The sequence below is a fragment of the Electrophorus electricus genome, chromosome 6, assembly GCF_041902795.1.
Source record: "Electrophorus electricus isolate QZ-2024a chromosome 6, ASM4190279v1, whole genome shotgun sequence".
NCBI classification, from domain to species: Eukaryota; Metazoa; Chordata; class Actinopteri; order Gymnotiformes; family Gymnotidae; genus Electrophorus; species Electrophorus electricus.
In genome coordinates this window covers 23,813,428-23,832,689 of record NC_137502.1, presented here as the reverse complement: position 1 = coordinate 23,832,689, position 19,262 = coordinate 23,813,428, and the positions used below count along the sequence as shown (strand labels likewise).

The 19,262-nt window shown below is 38.4% G+C and overlaps 1 protein-coding gene across 1 annotated transcript; it reads right to left on the bottom strand.

Moving 5' to 3' along the window:
* Window positions 1-4,993: 4,993 nt before the first annotated feature.
* Window positions 4,994-19,262, bottom strand: LOC145658482 (short transient receptor potential channel 6-like). The gene is made up of 12 exons (XM_081715397.1): window positions 19,126-19,262; window positions 15,290-16,055; window positions 13,442-13,627; window positions 13,137-13,301; window positions 12,691-12,907; window positions 12,014-12,241; window positions 11,626-11,890; window positions 10,147-10,342; window positions 9,026-9,229; window positions 8,499-8,555; window positions 8,307-8,382; window positions 4,994-7,919 (listed from the first exon to the last, which is right to left on the bottom strand). The coding sequence occupies exons 1-12, from the start codon at window positions 19,260-19,262 to the stop codon at window positions 7,783-7,785; spliced, it is 2,634 nt and encodes an 877-aa protein (XP_081571523.1). The 3' UTR covers window positions 4,994-7,782.

Below are 19,262 nucleotides of genomic sequence, written 5' to 3'. Positions count from 1 at the left end.
TTCTGACAATACTGTATCTTTAGCTTATAATGAATTGCTCCTCCATTATCTTTAAAAATTTAATAACATTAGATTCAATCCTACCCTTAGCCAGACAAGCTAGCAGTCTTTCCTGTCTTTCTAGTCTGTCAGCAATTTTGTCTGAAGTTTTGGAAAGTTTAGACAGTTTGTCTTCCTTGTCTTCCTTCCTCATGGACTCATTGTGACATTCCCAAACAACAGCTGAGATGTCCAGGAGGCTGGGCTCGGTATTGCTAGCGGTGACGCTAGTTGTAGAGAAGGACACCATTGCATTGTCCACAATTTTCTGCTGAGTTCTCTCTCTGAGGCAGACTGCCAGTGTTCCAAAACATATTACTAGACATATGATCAATTAGTTTATATGTCTAACAATTAGGAAGAATAGTGAAGACACAACCGTCAGCCAGCCATCGTCACGTGACCTCCATGTTGTGATATTTATATGGACAAACCTGGCACTTGCCACATTTCCTGTCTGCAATTTTGGGTATGTCTCCGTACGCATGTCCTTCACAACAGCTACAGCAGCTGTTGTTACTCTTGGAAGGCTGCACCAGGAAATTCCTACTTCAACTTTCCATCATTCAAGCCCTTGTTTTTCACTCCTTCAATGATGTTTAAGAGAATGATGGGAATGATAACAGGCAGTCAAGTGTCAGCAACTGTATGAGTTTTTGACTTTGTAAAGGTTACGAACTCTTCCCTTTATCTCATAGTAGTCCAAAACTATTTGAGGTTTTCTGTCTTCTCTGATTCTCAGGGCAGCTTATTGGTGCATTGTTCTCATCAGCAGAACATTTTCTCTTTTTCCTAAGGCTACAAATTACTAGCTTTTTCAGTGATATGAAACACTGAAGATGTGACCTTTCAGTTTTTCCAGAAGCTGAGAGGGAAGCTCTGACTTGTTTTTTGTTTATTTTTTTCCAATGTTCCCCACCTGGTAACCTTCCTTTTGAGCAGTTCCTGATGTGGAGAAATGAGCACATGTAACCTTGTGACAATTTAGGTCATCAGTCAGGTCTAGTTTCACTCTTATGTCCATATGCATAGATTTTTTGGGGGGAAATGTCCCCCAAATAATTCCTGCTCACATTACTCATAAGATTGTTAGGTTGGGTGGTGTGAGCAGTGTTGCACCCAAAGTAGAAAAAAAAAAACAATACCATTCCTCATGCAATAATTTTAAGTTACTTTGTCTGGGACCTTTGGAACGTACATCTGTGTATTCCAGGCACTGTGCCCAGGCAATTCAACTAATTATATGCTCACAGTCACGTAGCAGCTTGTACTGGAAGGCAAGAAAGGCAAATACTCAAAAGAAGGCATATAAAACCTCAAGAGAAATAGTTTAGAAGGTTGCTGTGTAATATTTTCTCCTCTGTGTTGTGTGACCTATAAATAGACCTCCGAGACATGTAAAATCATGCCAATTCCTTCCCACACACATCATGTGATCTATTAGTGGTTCTCAAACTGGTATGGTTTTGTTAGGTTAAGTGCCTAAAATAGAGGAAAGCTTCTTGAATATTAGTATCCAAAACAATCTAAATAAAGGTATATAAAATGTTGATATTTCTTATGTCGTAAACAGCTAAAACACCATACGGTCAAAGTGATCCCAAAGAGCATTATTGCATACAAAATATGGTCAGGAAACTGAAAGCATATAATCATGTTAATTTTATGTCATATTAAGGCACAACTAAACTTTCTTGTTTTTCATGAACAGATGGTTGTAAAATAGCATTGTTTTATAACATGAAACTTGGAAGATAATTAAGATGTTTAATTAAAATTAATATTTAAGATAAATGAATAACACACAACAGTGTGACCATGCCTCTGTGTGTCATGTTTACACTAAGTTGTGTATAAAACAGACCTGCAGACTGGAAACATCTCTTTCATCCATCACTTGTCCAGTGCATGTTCACAATGATCCTGTCTGGAAAATCGGCTGTGGGATATCCCCTGCGAAGTTCCCTAGACTTCTTCCAAGCAGTTAAGGAAGTGATGTGTAGCTTATTAGTACAAAGAAAAAGGGAGAAATGTTTCTCAGCCAAGTCCTAAAGGACAGTTTAAAAAATATCTGCCTATGCACTTTTGCTATAGCCAAACTAAGTATGGACAAGTTCACAATATATGCAATATGAATCACGGAGTCATTTCTTTATGTACAGATCTGGCACCTATCATATGCTTTCAAAGTTGATGTGTTTATAAATGTGTGGTCTCTGTCCTTCCCTCTGTCTTGCTTGCGCTGGCCTGTGTCAGGTCGATTGGTCCTCCGGCTTTGCCATTTTGCGCTGGCTTCGGGGCCGTAGGTGGGCACGCCAGGAGTCGCACCGTTGAGGAGGGGCTCTGTCACGGTATGACCCCTCCTCCCAAGTGTCTCCCCGTGTGTGTGTGTGTTTGGTTGGTTGTTTGCAAGTGTATGTGCACTGAGCCAACTGCAATTCTAACTGCATATTCTTTGTGCTCCAACAATTATCATTTTATCTCATACTGTTTACTACAGCAGTTTCTAGAAAAGAAAATCTAGAAGTTCATAACTGTTGGGAATACACCACTGGAATGATGTCATATCAATTGGGATAGCTGCAAAATTTGCTTTCACAAATTCCCTGGTTCATGTTAATGTCATTATGAAATATAATCTGCTTTTGCTTTTTCAAAAAGCAGATTGTTTTCATACTTCACAATGTATGTATGACAAAGAAAATTATATTTAACAATCTTCTCAAATGATATCATTATCAAAGCTGTAAGAGCCATTGGTCAAAAATCATTCATTCCCTTGGGATTGGATTTCATTGGAACTGGAACAAATGTAGAATCTTTCCACATCTGAGGAATGACACTTGTTGGAATATAACCCTAGCAGTAGAACACAGTATTTCAGAGTCCTACCACATATGCCAAGGACCTGCAGCTTTGTACATACTAATAGATTTAAAACATCTAGAGAAACTAACAAACTCAATAATAAGATGTTGTTCAGGACATAGAGCTTAAGTCAGCCTAGGATTTCACCGTCAAGTCAGTTAAAACCTTGCTAAAAGTGTTGAACAGACACTCACAATCCCTTCCACCTGGATATGTTTAAAGGAATCTCTTGACCGGTTTTCTGAAGCCACATTTTGAACACCTTGCCAAACACATAAAAGGTGCAACTCTCAAAATATTTGTGATTTTAAACACAGGATGTGTGCCCTATGAGAACTTTTTATATCCGCCGGAATATTTTACCATGATGCCCGTAAATACCGAATAAAGTATAAGAACGGTAGGTTAGAAATTTATAAAATAGCTTTCAAAAGTATCTGAAAAATCATGATAAAGAAAGGGTTTTATTTCATTAAATCAGTCTGAAAAACGTTTCTCTGCACAACACAGTGGTTCATTAAGTCACACTAATTGCTTCGCTCTAATTTTAAATTAAGCCTTAAAAATAAAATACTCCAACCCATAGAGTTGGGTATACTGCCCAACTAACCAATTTACACTAATTCCCATGTTCATTAAAAGTCAAAAGCATGAAAGCAAGCAGTAATCTACGGATCTATTAATACCAAACTTTACAATGCAACAGGATGATTCAAAACATACTTTAAAACTGTATAGACAGGCTAGAATAACAAGCTGAACTCAGAAAAAGGTTTAGTGCTCACAGGCCCCAATCTCTCAGAGTTTCTACGGGGTGACCATTCGGTGAGAAAAGCACACCCCATCAGTCAGAAAGTATGTACATGCCATATATAGCTGCTTTACCTTCTTGAAAGGAAGCCTCAAATATGTCAGGCTGTCATTACAGCTGATATGCAAAATGTCTGTAAGAAAATAAAAATCACCTGTGCCATATGATATTTAAAAAATAAATATGTAGAATGGAAACTTTCATAATATAATTATAATAGCTCCTTATACACATGGTATTTCATAATAAACTATATGTATACAGTATAAGAGCTGTATGTGTTAAATGTTCTAAGTGTAGTAAAAGCTACAACAATTATGTTTAAAAATATTTTATATATAAGCAACGTGTATTAAAATTGTTCTCTGATGTTTCTATAGAAGGTATGTGACTTTGGTTAGACCAAAAAATGCCCAGATGCAGTTTTACATGATGACGTTGAGTCAGCTGCCTGCGTTTCCACGCTTGACCGTAAGTATTAGCAGTCATCACCTCATCGCCACACCCCTTGGAAAAATAATCAAATAAATTATAGAAAACCCATTAATCGTAAAGAAAAGAGAGATAACTGTAGGTGACCTTATAGAATCGACAGAGCACAATTGCCAAAAAATGTAGATGTGTAATTTAAAATGAAAATTTGTCATCTAAGCCACTCGCTTACATGAGAATGGGTGGGGTTAAAAGTTGTACTACAGCCAGCCACTAGAGGGCATCAGATACATAGTGGCTTCATTTTTCACCCGTTGTCATCCGGTCCACTTGTATATAACTGTCTATGACTGGAACTGCCTCTCTTTTTAGTGTCAAGTACTGAGTGAAGCTTTCTCGATATTATCTAAGGCTTGAGAAATTGTCCAGAGTGAAATGTGAAGAGCAAAATGAACAACTTATCCTGTATCTTGTTAAATATGAACATCAACCATGCCTGTTGCTCTTTTGTAGCAGCTTGTACTGGAAGGCAAGAAAGGCAATTACTCAAAAGAAGGCATATAAAACCTCAAGAGAAATAGTTTAGAAGGTTGCTGTGTAATATATTTTCTCCTCTCCGAGACATGTGTAAAGTTGCAAATCATGCAAATTCTTTCCCACACACATCATGTGATCTATTAGTGGTTCTCAAACTGGTATGGTTTTGTTAGGTTAAGTGCCTAAAATAGAGGAAAGCTTCTTGAATATTAGTATCCAAAACAATCTAAATAAAGGTATATAAAATGTTGATATTTCTTATGTCGTAAACAGCTAAAACACCATACGGTCAAAGTGATCCCAAAGAGCATTATTGCATACAAAATATGGTCAGGAAACTGAAAGCATATAATCATGTTAATTTTATGTCATATTAAGGCACAACTAAACTTTCTTGTTTTTCATGAACAGATGGTTGTAAAATAGCATTGTTTTATAACATGAAACTTGGAAGATAATTAAGATGTTTAATTAAAATTAATATTTAAGATAAATGAATAACACACAACAGTGTGACCATGCTTCTGTGTGTCATGTTTACACTAAGTTGTGTATAAAACAGACCTGCAGACTGGAAACATCTCTTTCATCCATCACTTGTCCAGTGCATGTTCACAATGATCCTTTCTGGAAAATCGGCTGTGGGATATCCCCTGCGAAGTTCCCTAGACTTCTTCCAAGCAGTTAAGGAAGTGATATGTAGCTTATTAGTACAAAGAGAAAGGGAGTAATGTTTCTCAGCCAAGTCCTAAAGGACAGTTTAAAAAATATCTGCCTATGCACTTTTGCTATAGCCAAACTAAGTATGGACAAGTTCACAATATATGCAATATGAATCACGGAGTCATTTCTTTATGTACAGATCTGGCACCTATCATATGCTTTCAAAGTTGATGTGTTTATAAATGTGTGGTCTCTGTCCTTCCCTCTGTCTTGCTTGCGCTGGCCTGTGTCAGGTCGATTGGTCCTCCGGCTTTGCCATTTTGCGCTGGCTTCGGGGCCGTAGGTGGGCACGCCAGGAGTCGCACCGTTGAGGAGGGGCTCTGTCACGGTATGACCCCTCCTCCCAAGTGTCTCCCCGTGTGTGTGTGTGTTTGGTTGGTTGTTTGCAAGTGTATGTGCACTGAGCCAACTGCAATTCTAACTGCATATTCTTTGTGCTCCAACAATTATCATTTTATCTCATACTGTTTACTACAGCAGTTTCTAGAAAAGAAAATCTAGAAGTTCATAACTGTTGGGAATACACCACTGGAATGATGTCATATCAATTGGGATAGCTGCAAAATTTGCTTTCACAAATTCCCTGGTTCATGTTAATGTCATTATGAAATATAATCTGCTTTTGCTTTTTCAAAAAGCAGATTGTTTTCATACTTCACAATGTATGTATGACAAAGAAAATTATATTTAACAATCTTCTCAAATGATATCATTATCAAAGCTGTAAGAGCCATTGGTCAAAAATCATTCATTCCCTTGGGATTGGATTTCATTGGAACTGGAACAAATGTAGAATCTTTCCACATCTGAGGAATGACACTTGTTGGAATATAACCCTAGCAGTAGAACACAGTATTTCAGAGTCCTACCACATATGCCAAGGACCTGCAGCTTTGTACATACTAATAGATTTAAAACATCTAGAGAAACTAACAAACTCAATAATATGTTGTTCAGGACATAGAGCTTAAGTCAGCCTAGGATTTCACCGTCAAGTCAGTTAAAACCTTGCTAAAAGTGTTGAACAGACACTCACAATCCCTTCCACCTGGATATGTTTAAAGGAATCTCTCGACCGGTTTTCTGAAGCCACATTTTGAACACCTTGCCAAACACATAAAAGGTGCAACTCTCAAAATATTTGTGATTTTAAACACAGGATGTGTGCCCTATGAGAACTTTTTATATCCGCCGGAATATTTTACCATGATGCCCGTAAATACCGAATAAAGTATAAGAACGGTAGGTTAGAAATTTATAAAATAGCTTTGGTTAGACCAAAAAATGCCCAGATGCAGTTTTACATGATGACGTTGAGTCAGCTGCCTGCGTTTCCACGCTTGACCGTAAGTATTAGCAGTCATCACCTCATCGCCACACCCCTTGGAAAAATAATCAAATAACTTATAGAAAACCCATTAATCGTAAAGAAAAGAGAGATAACTGTAGGTGACCTTATAGAATCGACAGAGCACAATTGCCAAAAAATGTAGATGTGTAATTTAAAATGAAAATTTGTCATCTAAGCCATTCGCTTACATGAGAATGGGTGGGGTTAAAAGTTGTACTACAGCCAGCCACTAGAGGGCATCAGATACATAGTGGCTTCATTTTTCACCCGTTGTCATCCGGTCCACTTGTATATAACTGTCTATGACTGGAACTGCCTCTTTTTAGTGTCAAGTACTGAGTGAAGCTTTCTCGATATTATCTAAGGCTTGAGAAATTGTCCAGAGTGAAATGTGAAGAGCAAAATGAACAACTTATCCTGTATCTTGTTAAATATGAACATCAACCATGCCTGTTGCTCTTTTGTGCAGGTCCATGTTAATACTGCCTGGTATAGGATGTGGAATGGTGTATACAAATCTTAGGGGCATAAATATTCATCAAGACTGTCACATAATAGGCTAGGACCTTCTGGAATTGGTCCATTTAAAGGCCCACTTTGCTTATGCGGGATTTATATTTGACGTAAATGACAAGAGTTTGAGGTTCGTGCTATGTCAGTTCCATGTATCAAACTCTCCTTATTCAACTATGCCAAAGTACACCGTTTTCCATTCTATGGCACCATTAACTCATTATCATATGTTATTTACAGACATTTTGCATATAGGAGCTAAAGGACAAAAAAAGCAGAGAATCGGAGAGTTGAAACCTTTTTGTGATCTGTTAGACACATTCCTTGTCTGTTATTGCTTGAAAAAGTAAAATTTTCATCTTTACTTTTACAAAGTTAGTGTTGCTTCCAAACCTTTAGCCTGTAATACAAGTTGTTTTTCAAAGTCCTCTGCTGTTGTAGTCCCACAGACTGGCCAGTTGGTGGCAGCATTTCTTCATCCACTGGGCCGTTGTGTGGGAGTTGGAGACTAGTGCTTGTGCTGTCTGCTGAGTGTTTGTCCCAGTCTCCTGATCAGCTCTGCCAGCTGTTCTGTCTCACAGGATTTATCCTCCAAGAGTTCATAACGTAAACTTGAGATGTCCTGTTTTATCTCTCTCAGTTCCCCTGTGGAGTAAGGCAGACAGCTGATACCTGTGGACTAGGCATTGTCATATTTTAATGCAGTCCCGCTCCCAACTCTTCCACCAGACAGCTTGTCTCACAAGAAGATGGTGTTGACAAAAATAATGCAATATTCTAGAAAAAGAAACTCTACAGGTTTTGTAAATCATACGTGTCTCAGTTTTAATCAACTGAACAGTTTAACTTATTTAGTTGTATCCACAAAGATCGCACTAGAATCAAAATTCTTTACAATTATTTTACTTAGTTTATGTATTTTTGCTGTAATATATATTTACATTTTTTTGCTTGAATTTGGGCCAGAGTAGTTATATGGCGTAGTCTGTTATAGAGTTATCAATGCATGAATAAATAACAGCCATACTATACCTTCATTCACCTCATCACACTCTTTGTCCATTTGGGCTTTAATGATGTATCTTTTGATGAGTCGTTTCATAATTCTCTGTCATGAGTACAGGAAATTGAAGGCATTCAATTAGGCATAGTTTATATAGTTTATCTAATATTTAATTTATTTGCCACACACACACACACACACACACACACTTGTTTGTTTACCGGATAATGACTTGATTGAGGTGATCCTCTGTAATTTGAATCTTTTTGGTTACCTAGCTGAAATTAAAACAAGAAAATCATCCCTTGCCTTTAATTCCATTAGATGACACAAGTGGTCCCCATGCATCTATGATCAGTGACGATGACTGTGATTTCTGGCAGGGGTTCTTAAGACTATACTGTACAACTGTAACAAAAAATAAATAAAATAAAATAATAATAATAATAATAATAATAATAAAATTGAATGAGGCCTTTCTGCTGATATCTGCTCACAGATGGCGCTTGTAATCTGAGATTAAAGCATTTCCATATCCCCTACTCGCATTTAAGTCGTAGTCCAGAGACTCTGGAACTGGCAGGTCAGGTTTTATCATTTAGAGCAACATCAGCCTGACAAGGCAGCACCTGCTGCAACCTTTAACATGTGAATTTACCACAGTAGCTGTTAGTAGACAAGGCACTGTGTTTTTTCTGGTCTCTGATTGGTGCGTTAAAGGGATGGGTGGAGTCCCTGCCCATCTTACTTCATTGAGCTCTGTGTCATCATTCAGGTCAGCCTTGTGTTTATGCAGAGGTGACAGCAGGAGCTGCTTCGTCAACAGGGCCAGCCTGATCATGAACTTGGGACTGGGGATGAGGTTAAAAGGAACAGGCAAAGTTCCTCCTTCCTCAAAATAGGAGAACCACAACTTGGCCCTGGCAAATTTCCACTCCACATCTGCATCATCCTATCAGCCAACCAGAGGACAGAACTTGGTTAGAAAGGTTCTAAACTACCAAGTATAGCTACATCTTTTTTTAACAAGTTATTTTAATATAATGATATATCCAGATGTTATCACAGAGGCAAAAATGCAACTGATATAAGTGCAATACATCAATAATGATTATGATAAAGGAAATTACTAAAATGTATGTTACCTAAATGTATGTAACTGGGACTGGAGGTTCTCACTGAGATGAGACATTTTGCTATTATTCAGCACTCTGAGCACATTAGAGGGAACAACTTTCTATGCTAACAATTTCTATTACCAAATCAGTGAGTCACATTTAACAGTATAATACTTTATTCTAATAAAAGTAATTTAGTAAGCATATTTTTAAAGTTACTGCTAAATTTAGGACCTACTATAATGAGATCCCCAGAAAGCTATTAAATGCATCAGAAGTGACTTCTGAGAACTGGACCTTACACATATAGTGAAGAGGTCCTTTAGGGTTGACCGTTGATTGGTGTGGATTGATCTATAATTCCTGATATACTTTTCATTAATAACTATAATGAGAAATTACATGCACTTTTCCAGGCATGTAAAGTCCATCTAAAGATCCAAGAAGACTAGATACTCAGAATTACACTGATTTTGACTATCATGATGTCAAGCAGCCAGCTAGCAATATAAACAAGTAAACATTTCAGTAACACAGTGCACAATGCTTCGTGTAACATTGTAGAAAGGATTACCATCAAATGTCCACCCAAGGAAATATGATGGCAACTGAGCTGCTTTGCCTTGATTTTAAAAAAAGGTTCAATAAACAGACTGACATTTACAGGGATACTTCAGTCTTACCTTGTTTTGAGTATTTAATAAGCTTGAGTGTGTGTGTGTGTGTGTGTGTGTGTGTGTGTGTGTGTTACCTCAATTTCCTGAAATGAGCTGTTGATCATGGCAATAAGCATGTTGAGCAGAACGATAACCACAGTAACGTTGTAAACGCCATAAAGGACATAGCCAATGTTTTCAATGAATTTATGTCCATTGTTAATGACGACTGACTTGACCTCAGATAGTCCAAAAATAGCCCAGAATAATGTTTTAAAGCTCTCTTCAACGCTAGGGAGAAAATAACAAGTACAAAAAATAAAGCATCAAAGCAGAATATCATTCAATAAAGGCAAACAGTTGCTTTCTCAGGATGTTTTACAAGTTTTGCCAAAATGAAACAGACAGGACTCCTAAACAGAACCCCTAAACAGAATTTTCTATTCATCTCTTAAATTTATCTCTCATGCACAAACTAACAGAAGAAAATGAGCCATGAGGAACCTCTAAAGTCATGACAATCAACCTTAAACAATATAAGAAAAGTCACTTAAGAAATGGAAATCTATTCACTGAAAAGTAAGCATGTCAAGTCACTGAGAAGCAATAGCAATATGTCATAAATTGCTGGCAGTGTAAATAAAATGATTTTACAAATCCATGAGCCTTCGGCAAACTTCTATATGCTGTGCCAGTACTTGTGACTGTTTATGATATGATTGAGAATGCACTGGCAGCTCTACATACCCACTTTATATGTGACTCAATCAATTTGCCAAACGCCTACTGGCAGTACGGTTGGGACTGTTTTTTGCCAATGCATTTGTATCATTTGTACCCATGTAACACGTGAATATGCTAGGCAACTGTGGGGGAAATGTCTGAAAACATTTGATAAAGATATGGCATTTGAAAACATAATCTAGTGCAATTGGTTCTAATTATGGCAATGAGATATTTAGTATATTTTCAATTTTAAAATAAATTTGAAATATTGCAGAAATAATTGGATATTATTGGATATTGTATATAACTGGATACACAATTAAGGTAAATTAAGGAAAAAATTAAGCTCTATAAATTTGAATATGTTCAGAACAGACCAACGCTTAGAGTCTTCCTAATAATAATATTTGAAAGGAGCCATTTTCATTGGATAAATGTGTTTTAGTTAGTCCGTTACACCTTTAGTTTTGAATTCAGATTAATAAATCAAAATTCACTTCTGTTCTGGTACAAGAACTGTCTCTGTAGTATTTCAGACTGACTGGCTGTGTTCTATGAAATCTAAGGGTAATTCAAATAGCTTGTTTAAACTTTTTTTTTTTTTATTCTCAAAACATGATTTTTTTGGAATATGATATTTTGGAAAATGTAGTGAGTTATGAACATCTGTGTTCACAAAATTAGAATAGAGTGAATGAACACATTCTAATTCAAAGACAATCTTCAATAACATTCCAGTAATAGTTCACATATGAGTCTAATATTTAGGTTCATCTGTATGGAGGACTCTAAGATGAGGTGTGAAAAAGCCTGAAACCCATATATACATCGGAATACAACCTACTTACGTTGTGAAGGCATTGTTCTGCTTCGCTCCAAGGTAGTAGGAGTAGAGATTGAACATGCCGATCATGAAAGCCACAAACACCATGATGAAGATCACCATAAACTTGAATATGTCTTTAACAGTCCTGCCCAGAGAGATCTGCAGGGGTCCAAAGCTCTCATTGGCTGGCAGGATATAAGCGATTCTAGAGAAGCTTAACACCACAGCGATGGCATAGAGACCCTCTGATATCAGCTGGGGGTCAGAGGGCACCCAGTAAACACGTGCTAGATTTAAAAAAAATGGTAAGTCAGATCTGAGCAGGCTTTTCAACTCACTCATACCCTTTCACAATCTAGAACATATTTTTTGTATAACTCTGTATTTAAACATCACTGACTGAAACTCACCCAGGCGGTAATACTCAATCTCGAAGGGAAGCGTTATGTTTGACAGGTCTGTGTAGTGCTCATTAACATAGCACTGTGCGACGTAGGCATGCCAGAAAGCCATGAATCTTGCTATGAACGACGTCACAAATATTGCCAGCATTCCAAAGTCCAGCAGATTCCAAGGTTCTAACAGGTATTCCCGAGGGCCTTGAGACCAGATTTCTTTGCATTCAGCCCAGATCATTCCTTTAAATCAGATTAGTGAGGAACAATGATACATTTTTTTAAAAGATGAGATAGCACTTTAAATATCCTTGCCCCTCAAAAATTCCCATTCCTATAAAATGTTATTAATATAGGAGGACTTTACAAACCACTAATTTACTAGAATTTTACAAATCAATCTAGACAATAATATAAGGACTTAAAATATAAGGTTCTCGACTGCAGACAACTCCTGCAGTGAAGCATGAGGAGGAATGGGTGATGATAATTGATCCTTTTGTGCCAGTTATTGTAGGGGCTGTGTTAATGTATTTACATATTTACATTTAATTATTCTTTAAATAATTATTGTATAAATAAATCTTATTCCATCTTTGGTATAGCATGAAGGGTTTACACTTCAGTGTACTCTGCACTTCAGTCCTGAACCAGGTATGTGTGGAAATTAGAGATTATAGATTATATTTTACCTATGACCCAGGAAATTATTAGCATCTCCATCCAGGTGAAAGGGGTGGTCTTCATTCGGAACAACTGGGTGGGGTGGTCATGGACAGTCATGTTGGGGAGAAGAGTGGTCCCCTCAAACCGGTCTGCTGCGTTCACGATCAGGAGACCCAGAAAGATGGTGAACGAAGCTGCATGGGCCACAAATTTCAGGAAAGGACCACGGAGGATCTTCCCTAACTGCAAAGCACATGCACAGAGGTAAATGTAATGCACGGAAGTCACCTATATGGACATGTTTACTGACTACATTCACAATATTCACACAACTCACTGCAAATCATCTTTTTGACAGAACAACTGTCTGAGCTAAGATAACCCAAATACAAGGGTGACGGAAAGGGCACATCAACACACTGTAGCAGATTTAATCCATGTTCAACAAATGTCCGGGCTAGCCGAGACTAACCTTGCTCGAGGGTGCAATCCAGTACAGCATGGCCAGAGCTGGCAGCCCCACCGCCACCCCAAACACCACTAGCAACTTTACGGCCGTAGTCTGCTGCCTGAGTCCCGACAGATTCTCGTACCAAATGGACAAGAGCTGCTGCTGGCAGTTTGGATGCGCTACAAACTGCAGAGGAGTTTGGAACAGGCACAGATGCGTCACGAGGCAGGCGCAGAGCCAGTCCCACACAGCCCACGGCAGTTACGGCAACGCAGGGACGGCACCAAATTCATGCAGTTAGGTGGTTAGAATGAACTGAGACTCACCTTTTTAAGCTCATATTTGATGGCCAGTTTTAATCGAATGAGACTTGGTCTGCCTGTGGGGTCAAAGCTGTCATTTATTTCTGTGTCTCCGCTCAAGATGGCCTCCACCTCTTCTGTGTTCCGACACAAGTCCAAAAGCCCAACCACAAAGTCCTTGCACTGCGTAGAAAGTTCCCTGTAATCATTCTGTGAATGAAGATGAGCATGAGCTTAACATAGTAGCATTGGTATTATAATAACTACATGCCATACATCATATACATAGCATATTGAATATTTTAGAGCATCAAACAGTAATGCTTTAATAATGGTTTAATAACACAAATTTGATTTGTATTTTATCAGGTCACACGCTGTACTTAAATAAATAGTTTTATTAAGTACCTTCCGTATTAGCTTGCCTTTGAAAGAAAGCCTGTTTCTATGACAGGAATTGTATCTATGTTATCACCTGTTATAACAGAAAAGAATCAAAATACACTGTAATTTCATGTGATTTATACATGTGGCATCTGTAATTAATAACCTCAAAGAATTCAGAGTGGCAAAAAGAATCTCTTACTATCTGTTTATCACAGAAAAGCTAAAAGCTATCAAAATCTTAATCTCCGCTATGCAAATATATACAAGCAGAGCTGAAACTACCCACATTCGGTCAAAGGACACAGGCCAGCTAAATGTTGGCAAAGGCTGTATTCACCCATATCTTACACTCTGTGCATCCCTAACCACAACTCCCAGAGTTGACAACATTAACAATTTACGCATGTCTGGGAGCACTGCTATAGTCTGTCATCTCCACGACAGCCTCACAAAGGTAACCGCAACAACAGTTATCAGGGCAGGGAATGAAGCGTATATTACCAAGCACATATAGACATCTACACTGCACACACAATTATTAGCCAATTCTGGTCATTATTTCTATGCATATTATGTAACTCTTAACCATATAAATGCTAACTGGGTATAATTATTTTTGGGGGAAGCTGAATTGTTTAATGTGGGAGGGTGTGGCTTAAAATCATTAACACTATATAAGGTGTGCATTAAGCAGCTTTTCTACCTCTGGAAAATAGGCCAAAAAACAGATTTAACTGAGAAAAAAGTCAAAAATCGTAAAATGTCTCTGAGATGGATGTAGTACACTGCAGAATGCCAAACCACTGTTGTGTAACCACCAGGCAATCAAACCTTTCTTATGAATATTCAAAAGGGTCCTAAAAAATATGTGTGAAGAAAAAGTTATTATTATTTAAGAAAAATAAAACATGACGTTATCAGGATTCTGTGCTGACCTGATGATGACTAGGTGCCCTTTCTCACCTGACTTCTCACAGTCCTACTGAGAGCTTCTGGGCCATTGTCAAGCATGAGCTTTACAGTGAGGGATGAGAATTCACCTCTGTGAACAGCATTTTGGAGGCTGTAGTGGCTGCTTCAAATAAAATCGACCATGAACAGATCAAAAATTAGTTTTGAAGGCCCAAAATTGCTTTTTGTTAGTTGTGGGTTGCTTTTTATTTTGTTACTTGTTACACATTACTTTAAGATTGAAGAAAAAGTACTTTTACACAGAAAATCAGTATTAATAAAAAGACAAAACCTGGTATTATTTGCCCAGCTAAAGCAAACGCCTTCCAATGGATGGGGGTTAAAACCTCAGCTTGACAAAGCAAAAGTCCAGCTTTGAGTTTTGTATCTTTCAGCAATTAATCTTACTTGCTGTCTGAAGCTAATTATCAAATTCAGACAGCGGGAAAAAAATCCCAGGAAGTATTTTTACTGTCTTTACCTGAACTATATACCTCTGCCCATGGATCTGCAGCATGTGCGGAGGACTCTTACCTTGAATTCCTTTTCTATATTGGCCAGCACTGCTAGCTCATTGCTTAATTCCAGGGCAGTCAGCACAGGGTCTTCACTGGAGAGGGATAGGTATGCGGGACTGGCCAAGCCTTTGTAGGCATTGATCCTGGACCGCGAGTGACTGAATGAGTCATGCCTCTGGTGGTACACACAGGCATTGCACTTGCAGAAGTAGTCATGTGGCCGCTCAATTCGGGCACCTTTCCGCAACAGGATGTGTACAATCTCGTACTCATGGCAGTGAGAGGCCAGGATGATGGGTGTAATGTCATGTGAGAACCGTGTGCCGTCCTCGTCATAGGCGAATAAGTCGTCATTCGTTTCTGCTTGGAGAGGGCTGCTGGTGAGCTTCGAAGTTTCAGCAAAGGCCTGATGGGACAGGATGGCTTCCACTATACGGATGTAGCCTTTGCTGATAGCCAGAAGAAGTGCATCTCCTATCCTGGCCAGGTTCTCCTTCTTCAGCAAGAGCTCTGTCACCTCTAGGTGCTCATTTGTCACTGCCAGCTGTAAAGCATTCTGGCCCATGTAGTCCACACAGTTAACATTAAGTTCAGGCAGCTCTTCCAGCATCTTACGGACAACTGGGATGTTTCCATACTCGGCTGCCTCGAGGAAACGCTCTTCGACAGGAGTCAAGCTATTGTAACGAGCACTGAACATGTAGGCGGGCCCGCGCATAGCCAAGCGGCGACTCTTTGCAAATGCACGCCTCTGGATAACCTGTCTGTCAGCATTGCTCCTCCTACCAGGACAGAGAATAAGAAACCAATTAGGTCCATTACAGCAAGGGTCACAGTATGAAAGGAGATCCCTCAGTTTTAATCAAGGCAGCTGACACAATGGCAGAGCACATTTATGACTCCAAAAATTTAACTGCTGAAGTTCAACTGCATACAAGTTGCCTCCAATTATTCCAAGTTATTCATTTTGATCATCAGAGTAACTTTATCTTCACATATGATTATTAGGCTTACAGCAAAAAATTAATTAATTAATATATATATATATATATATATATATATATATATATATATATAATACACACACACACACACACACACACACACACACACACACACACGCCTCTGTAACCTTTTTGAAAGCATCTAAGTGCCCTAATAAAAGGTGCTGGTGACATGACGTTTTTTATAGTTATTCTTTATGAATGTTATGCTTTCTGAGTTTAACTGTGCTTATTTTGGGCTTAAATGATGCTTGATGCAAAAAAAAGTTTATTTTGTAATAATGGCTGGCTGCATGTATAAGAAACACAACATAGCTAATTACATAAGAAATCATTAAATAACACTAAATCATAGTTTTGAAGTGATTGTATTAGCCACTTGCAAGCCTTTGCTAAGAGAACCAGTCAGAATTACATAGCCAACAACGGTTGCCCATAGCTGCAATTTGTTAGACCGTTTTATGGGGGTTGAGAGCAGAACCAAACTACAAATACCGGTATTAAGATGCCCTTCTTCAGAATCATCTGGAAGAGCTCTTAGAGCCAACTTGTTTCAGTTGGATAACAGGTCTAAAGTCCAAAGCTTTTTTTATCTTTTTCTCAGAGTCGTTTCCCTTGAGCTCATGGGCAGGCTGATGGCACGAGGGAGCCGCAGGAGAGTCAGGGCAGTGAAGTACAGTGAGTCAGAGTCCACGGCTCTCAGGGGCTGATGGCAGAGAATGGAAATGTTCCCACTGTTTGACTCACTGCTAATAACATGTCCTGGGTCCAATTATCATATTTCAAGTGAGGCTAATGAGATAAAAGCTTGTGCTTCTATCTCTGCAGCATAAGTGTGGCATCTTGGTCTCTACAGTATTCTTAGTGATTTTTGATTCAATAAACCCGTAATATGCACTGTTCTAGTACATCTGCCTTCAATTAACAAAGACGCTGTTATAAATAAGGCTTGTATACTTAAAAACTTAAAATGGCTAATTCAATTTGAGGTACAGTTTAGTTTTAGCAACAACTAAAAATTTAAAAGTAGACCATTTATGAATGGGAGACTGGTCATTGTGAACATGCAGAGAAACATGACCATGTCTCAAAAATGTCTCAAATGCCAGTGTCAAAGAGAAATATCCATTTTCTGATAGAATAACTGAAGAACATAGGAATAAACAATTGCATTTGAATGACCTAATGTAGTTTGACAATAATGACGTGGTACTGTTGCTTTTATTGAAATAATGGTGATGAAACAATGGTTGATAAGTCCCTCTACTCAAGTGCTGTCCTTGTTGTTAATGAAAAACAGTCCATGAACCCAAACAAAATCTTGGCACACTCCGGTGCAATAGAGTAAAGCCACAGAGCTCCACAGCAACTGCTCAAAAAGTGACAATAACCTTTAAACACACCCTGGCATAACAAAATTTGTAATACTGTGAGAAATTAAGTACAGTAAATCTTTCTTCACTATTTGTCAGAAAAGGCAAAACTTTTAAAATCATTACCAGTACCAGCAGAAACAGAGCGACTCCAAACACACAGATAAAACCTGAAGTGTGTAAGACGCAGGTGTCAGAGGTATATCAGCGCTGAGCACAAACACTATAGGACATGCTTTAAAGCTGACACACCTCACTGTGAGAGGAGAAGGCCGGTAAACAGGTTAAGGAATAAAGCATGTCAGCAGTACTACAGAAGCGGGAGCCCACAGTTACACAATGACAGCTGCAGGTACTGGGCAAATCTGGGTGAGCATCTGACTAGAGAGAAAAGGAAGAGCTCCCTCGTTCTTGCAGTAGGGAGATGACAGTCAGATTTGGATTTAGTGCAAGACAGCAAACTGAAAAAAAAAAAACCCTAACAAAAACATCCAACACACCCCCTTCCCCCAACACATGAAACATGCCTCTTGAGAGCTTAGTTTAATAGCTTTACACTGTTTGAACTGTGGAAGAACTAGGATGTGTCATAGATGTGAAGCATCACCCTTTTGCTCTGCCAGTATCCAACTCCACAACTTACTTCAATTATATAGATTTGTAGGAATTTAAAGCGCTTATGGCTTACAACTTGCTGAGGTCATGTTTTATGGTAACTAATAACAACCCAGAAAAGGAGCTTGAGACATCAGCAACATTCATTATGTTTCAAAAGAAGATTTTGTTTGAGATTGAGAAAGGTGATTAGATGATGCCCAAAAATGCAGCCTTCCCACCCACACACCCCCAAATATCTATATACATGAATCAGCTAAAATATGAATGAGTGAGTGAATCAATGAGTGAGTGAATCAGTGATTCATATTCTTTTCTTCCAAAGGATGAATACACTTAACAGTCACACATATTAAATTGGAACTGAAAATTTGGAGATTAAACATTGTGTCAGTATGTTAATATGAGTTATTAGTTAAAATATCACTGCCCTTTTTGAGTTGTGACTTCTGCATTATGTCATTAATCGTTTTAACTTTTAATTGCTATTAACTGTCAGTGAGAGAGTGATCTAACTCAGTACTCAGTTAGACACAGCCTCTGTATGCGTGGGCGCCTCAATCCAGCCAATTTCTGAGTACATGTTAAAGCACTACATGAGTGATTATAGCTATAGAAGGATCCGCCAGTAATCTTTGTTGTTGAGATGAAAATCTTACAATTATTCTCAATATAATGCACATGTCCCCGTATACCTTTTTCAAATAGACAAACACCAAATGCAAAATAAGTTAAAATAATATATTTCAGTGTTTATGCAGCCTACAACCGAAGTAACCTATGCAATGATCTTCACGCGCGAGAAAATGGACCGCTGTCTTACTGCACTATAGCCTAAAGCGACAGATGAAAATGGGTACCTCAAGTAACACCCTTGGTAAACTGTGCTTCCTCCCTCACATTCAGCGCTCATCCGTCGATATCCGTCAATCTCCCGATTTACACTGTCCGAACTTTCTTCAGGAGGTAAGCAGTCAGGCGATATTGTTCTTCGCAT

Bases quoted from the DNA above. Each gene is read 5' to 3' on its own strand.
- LOC145658482 (XM_081715397.1), bottom strand. From the start codon at position 19,262: ATGCGAAGAACAATATCGCCTGACTGCTTACCTCCTGAAGAAAGTTCG. The intron at 8,383-8,498 runs GTAAACAAACAA...TACTCATGACAG, and splicing joins CTCAATCAAGTCATTATCCG to AGAATTATGAAACGACTCAT. The intron at 7,920-8,306 runs GTATAGTATGGC...CTTACTCCACAG, and splicing joins GTGTGATGAGGTGAATGAAG to GGGAACTGAGAGAGATAAAA.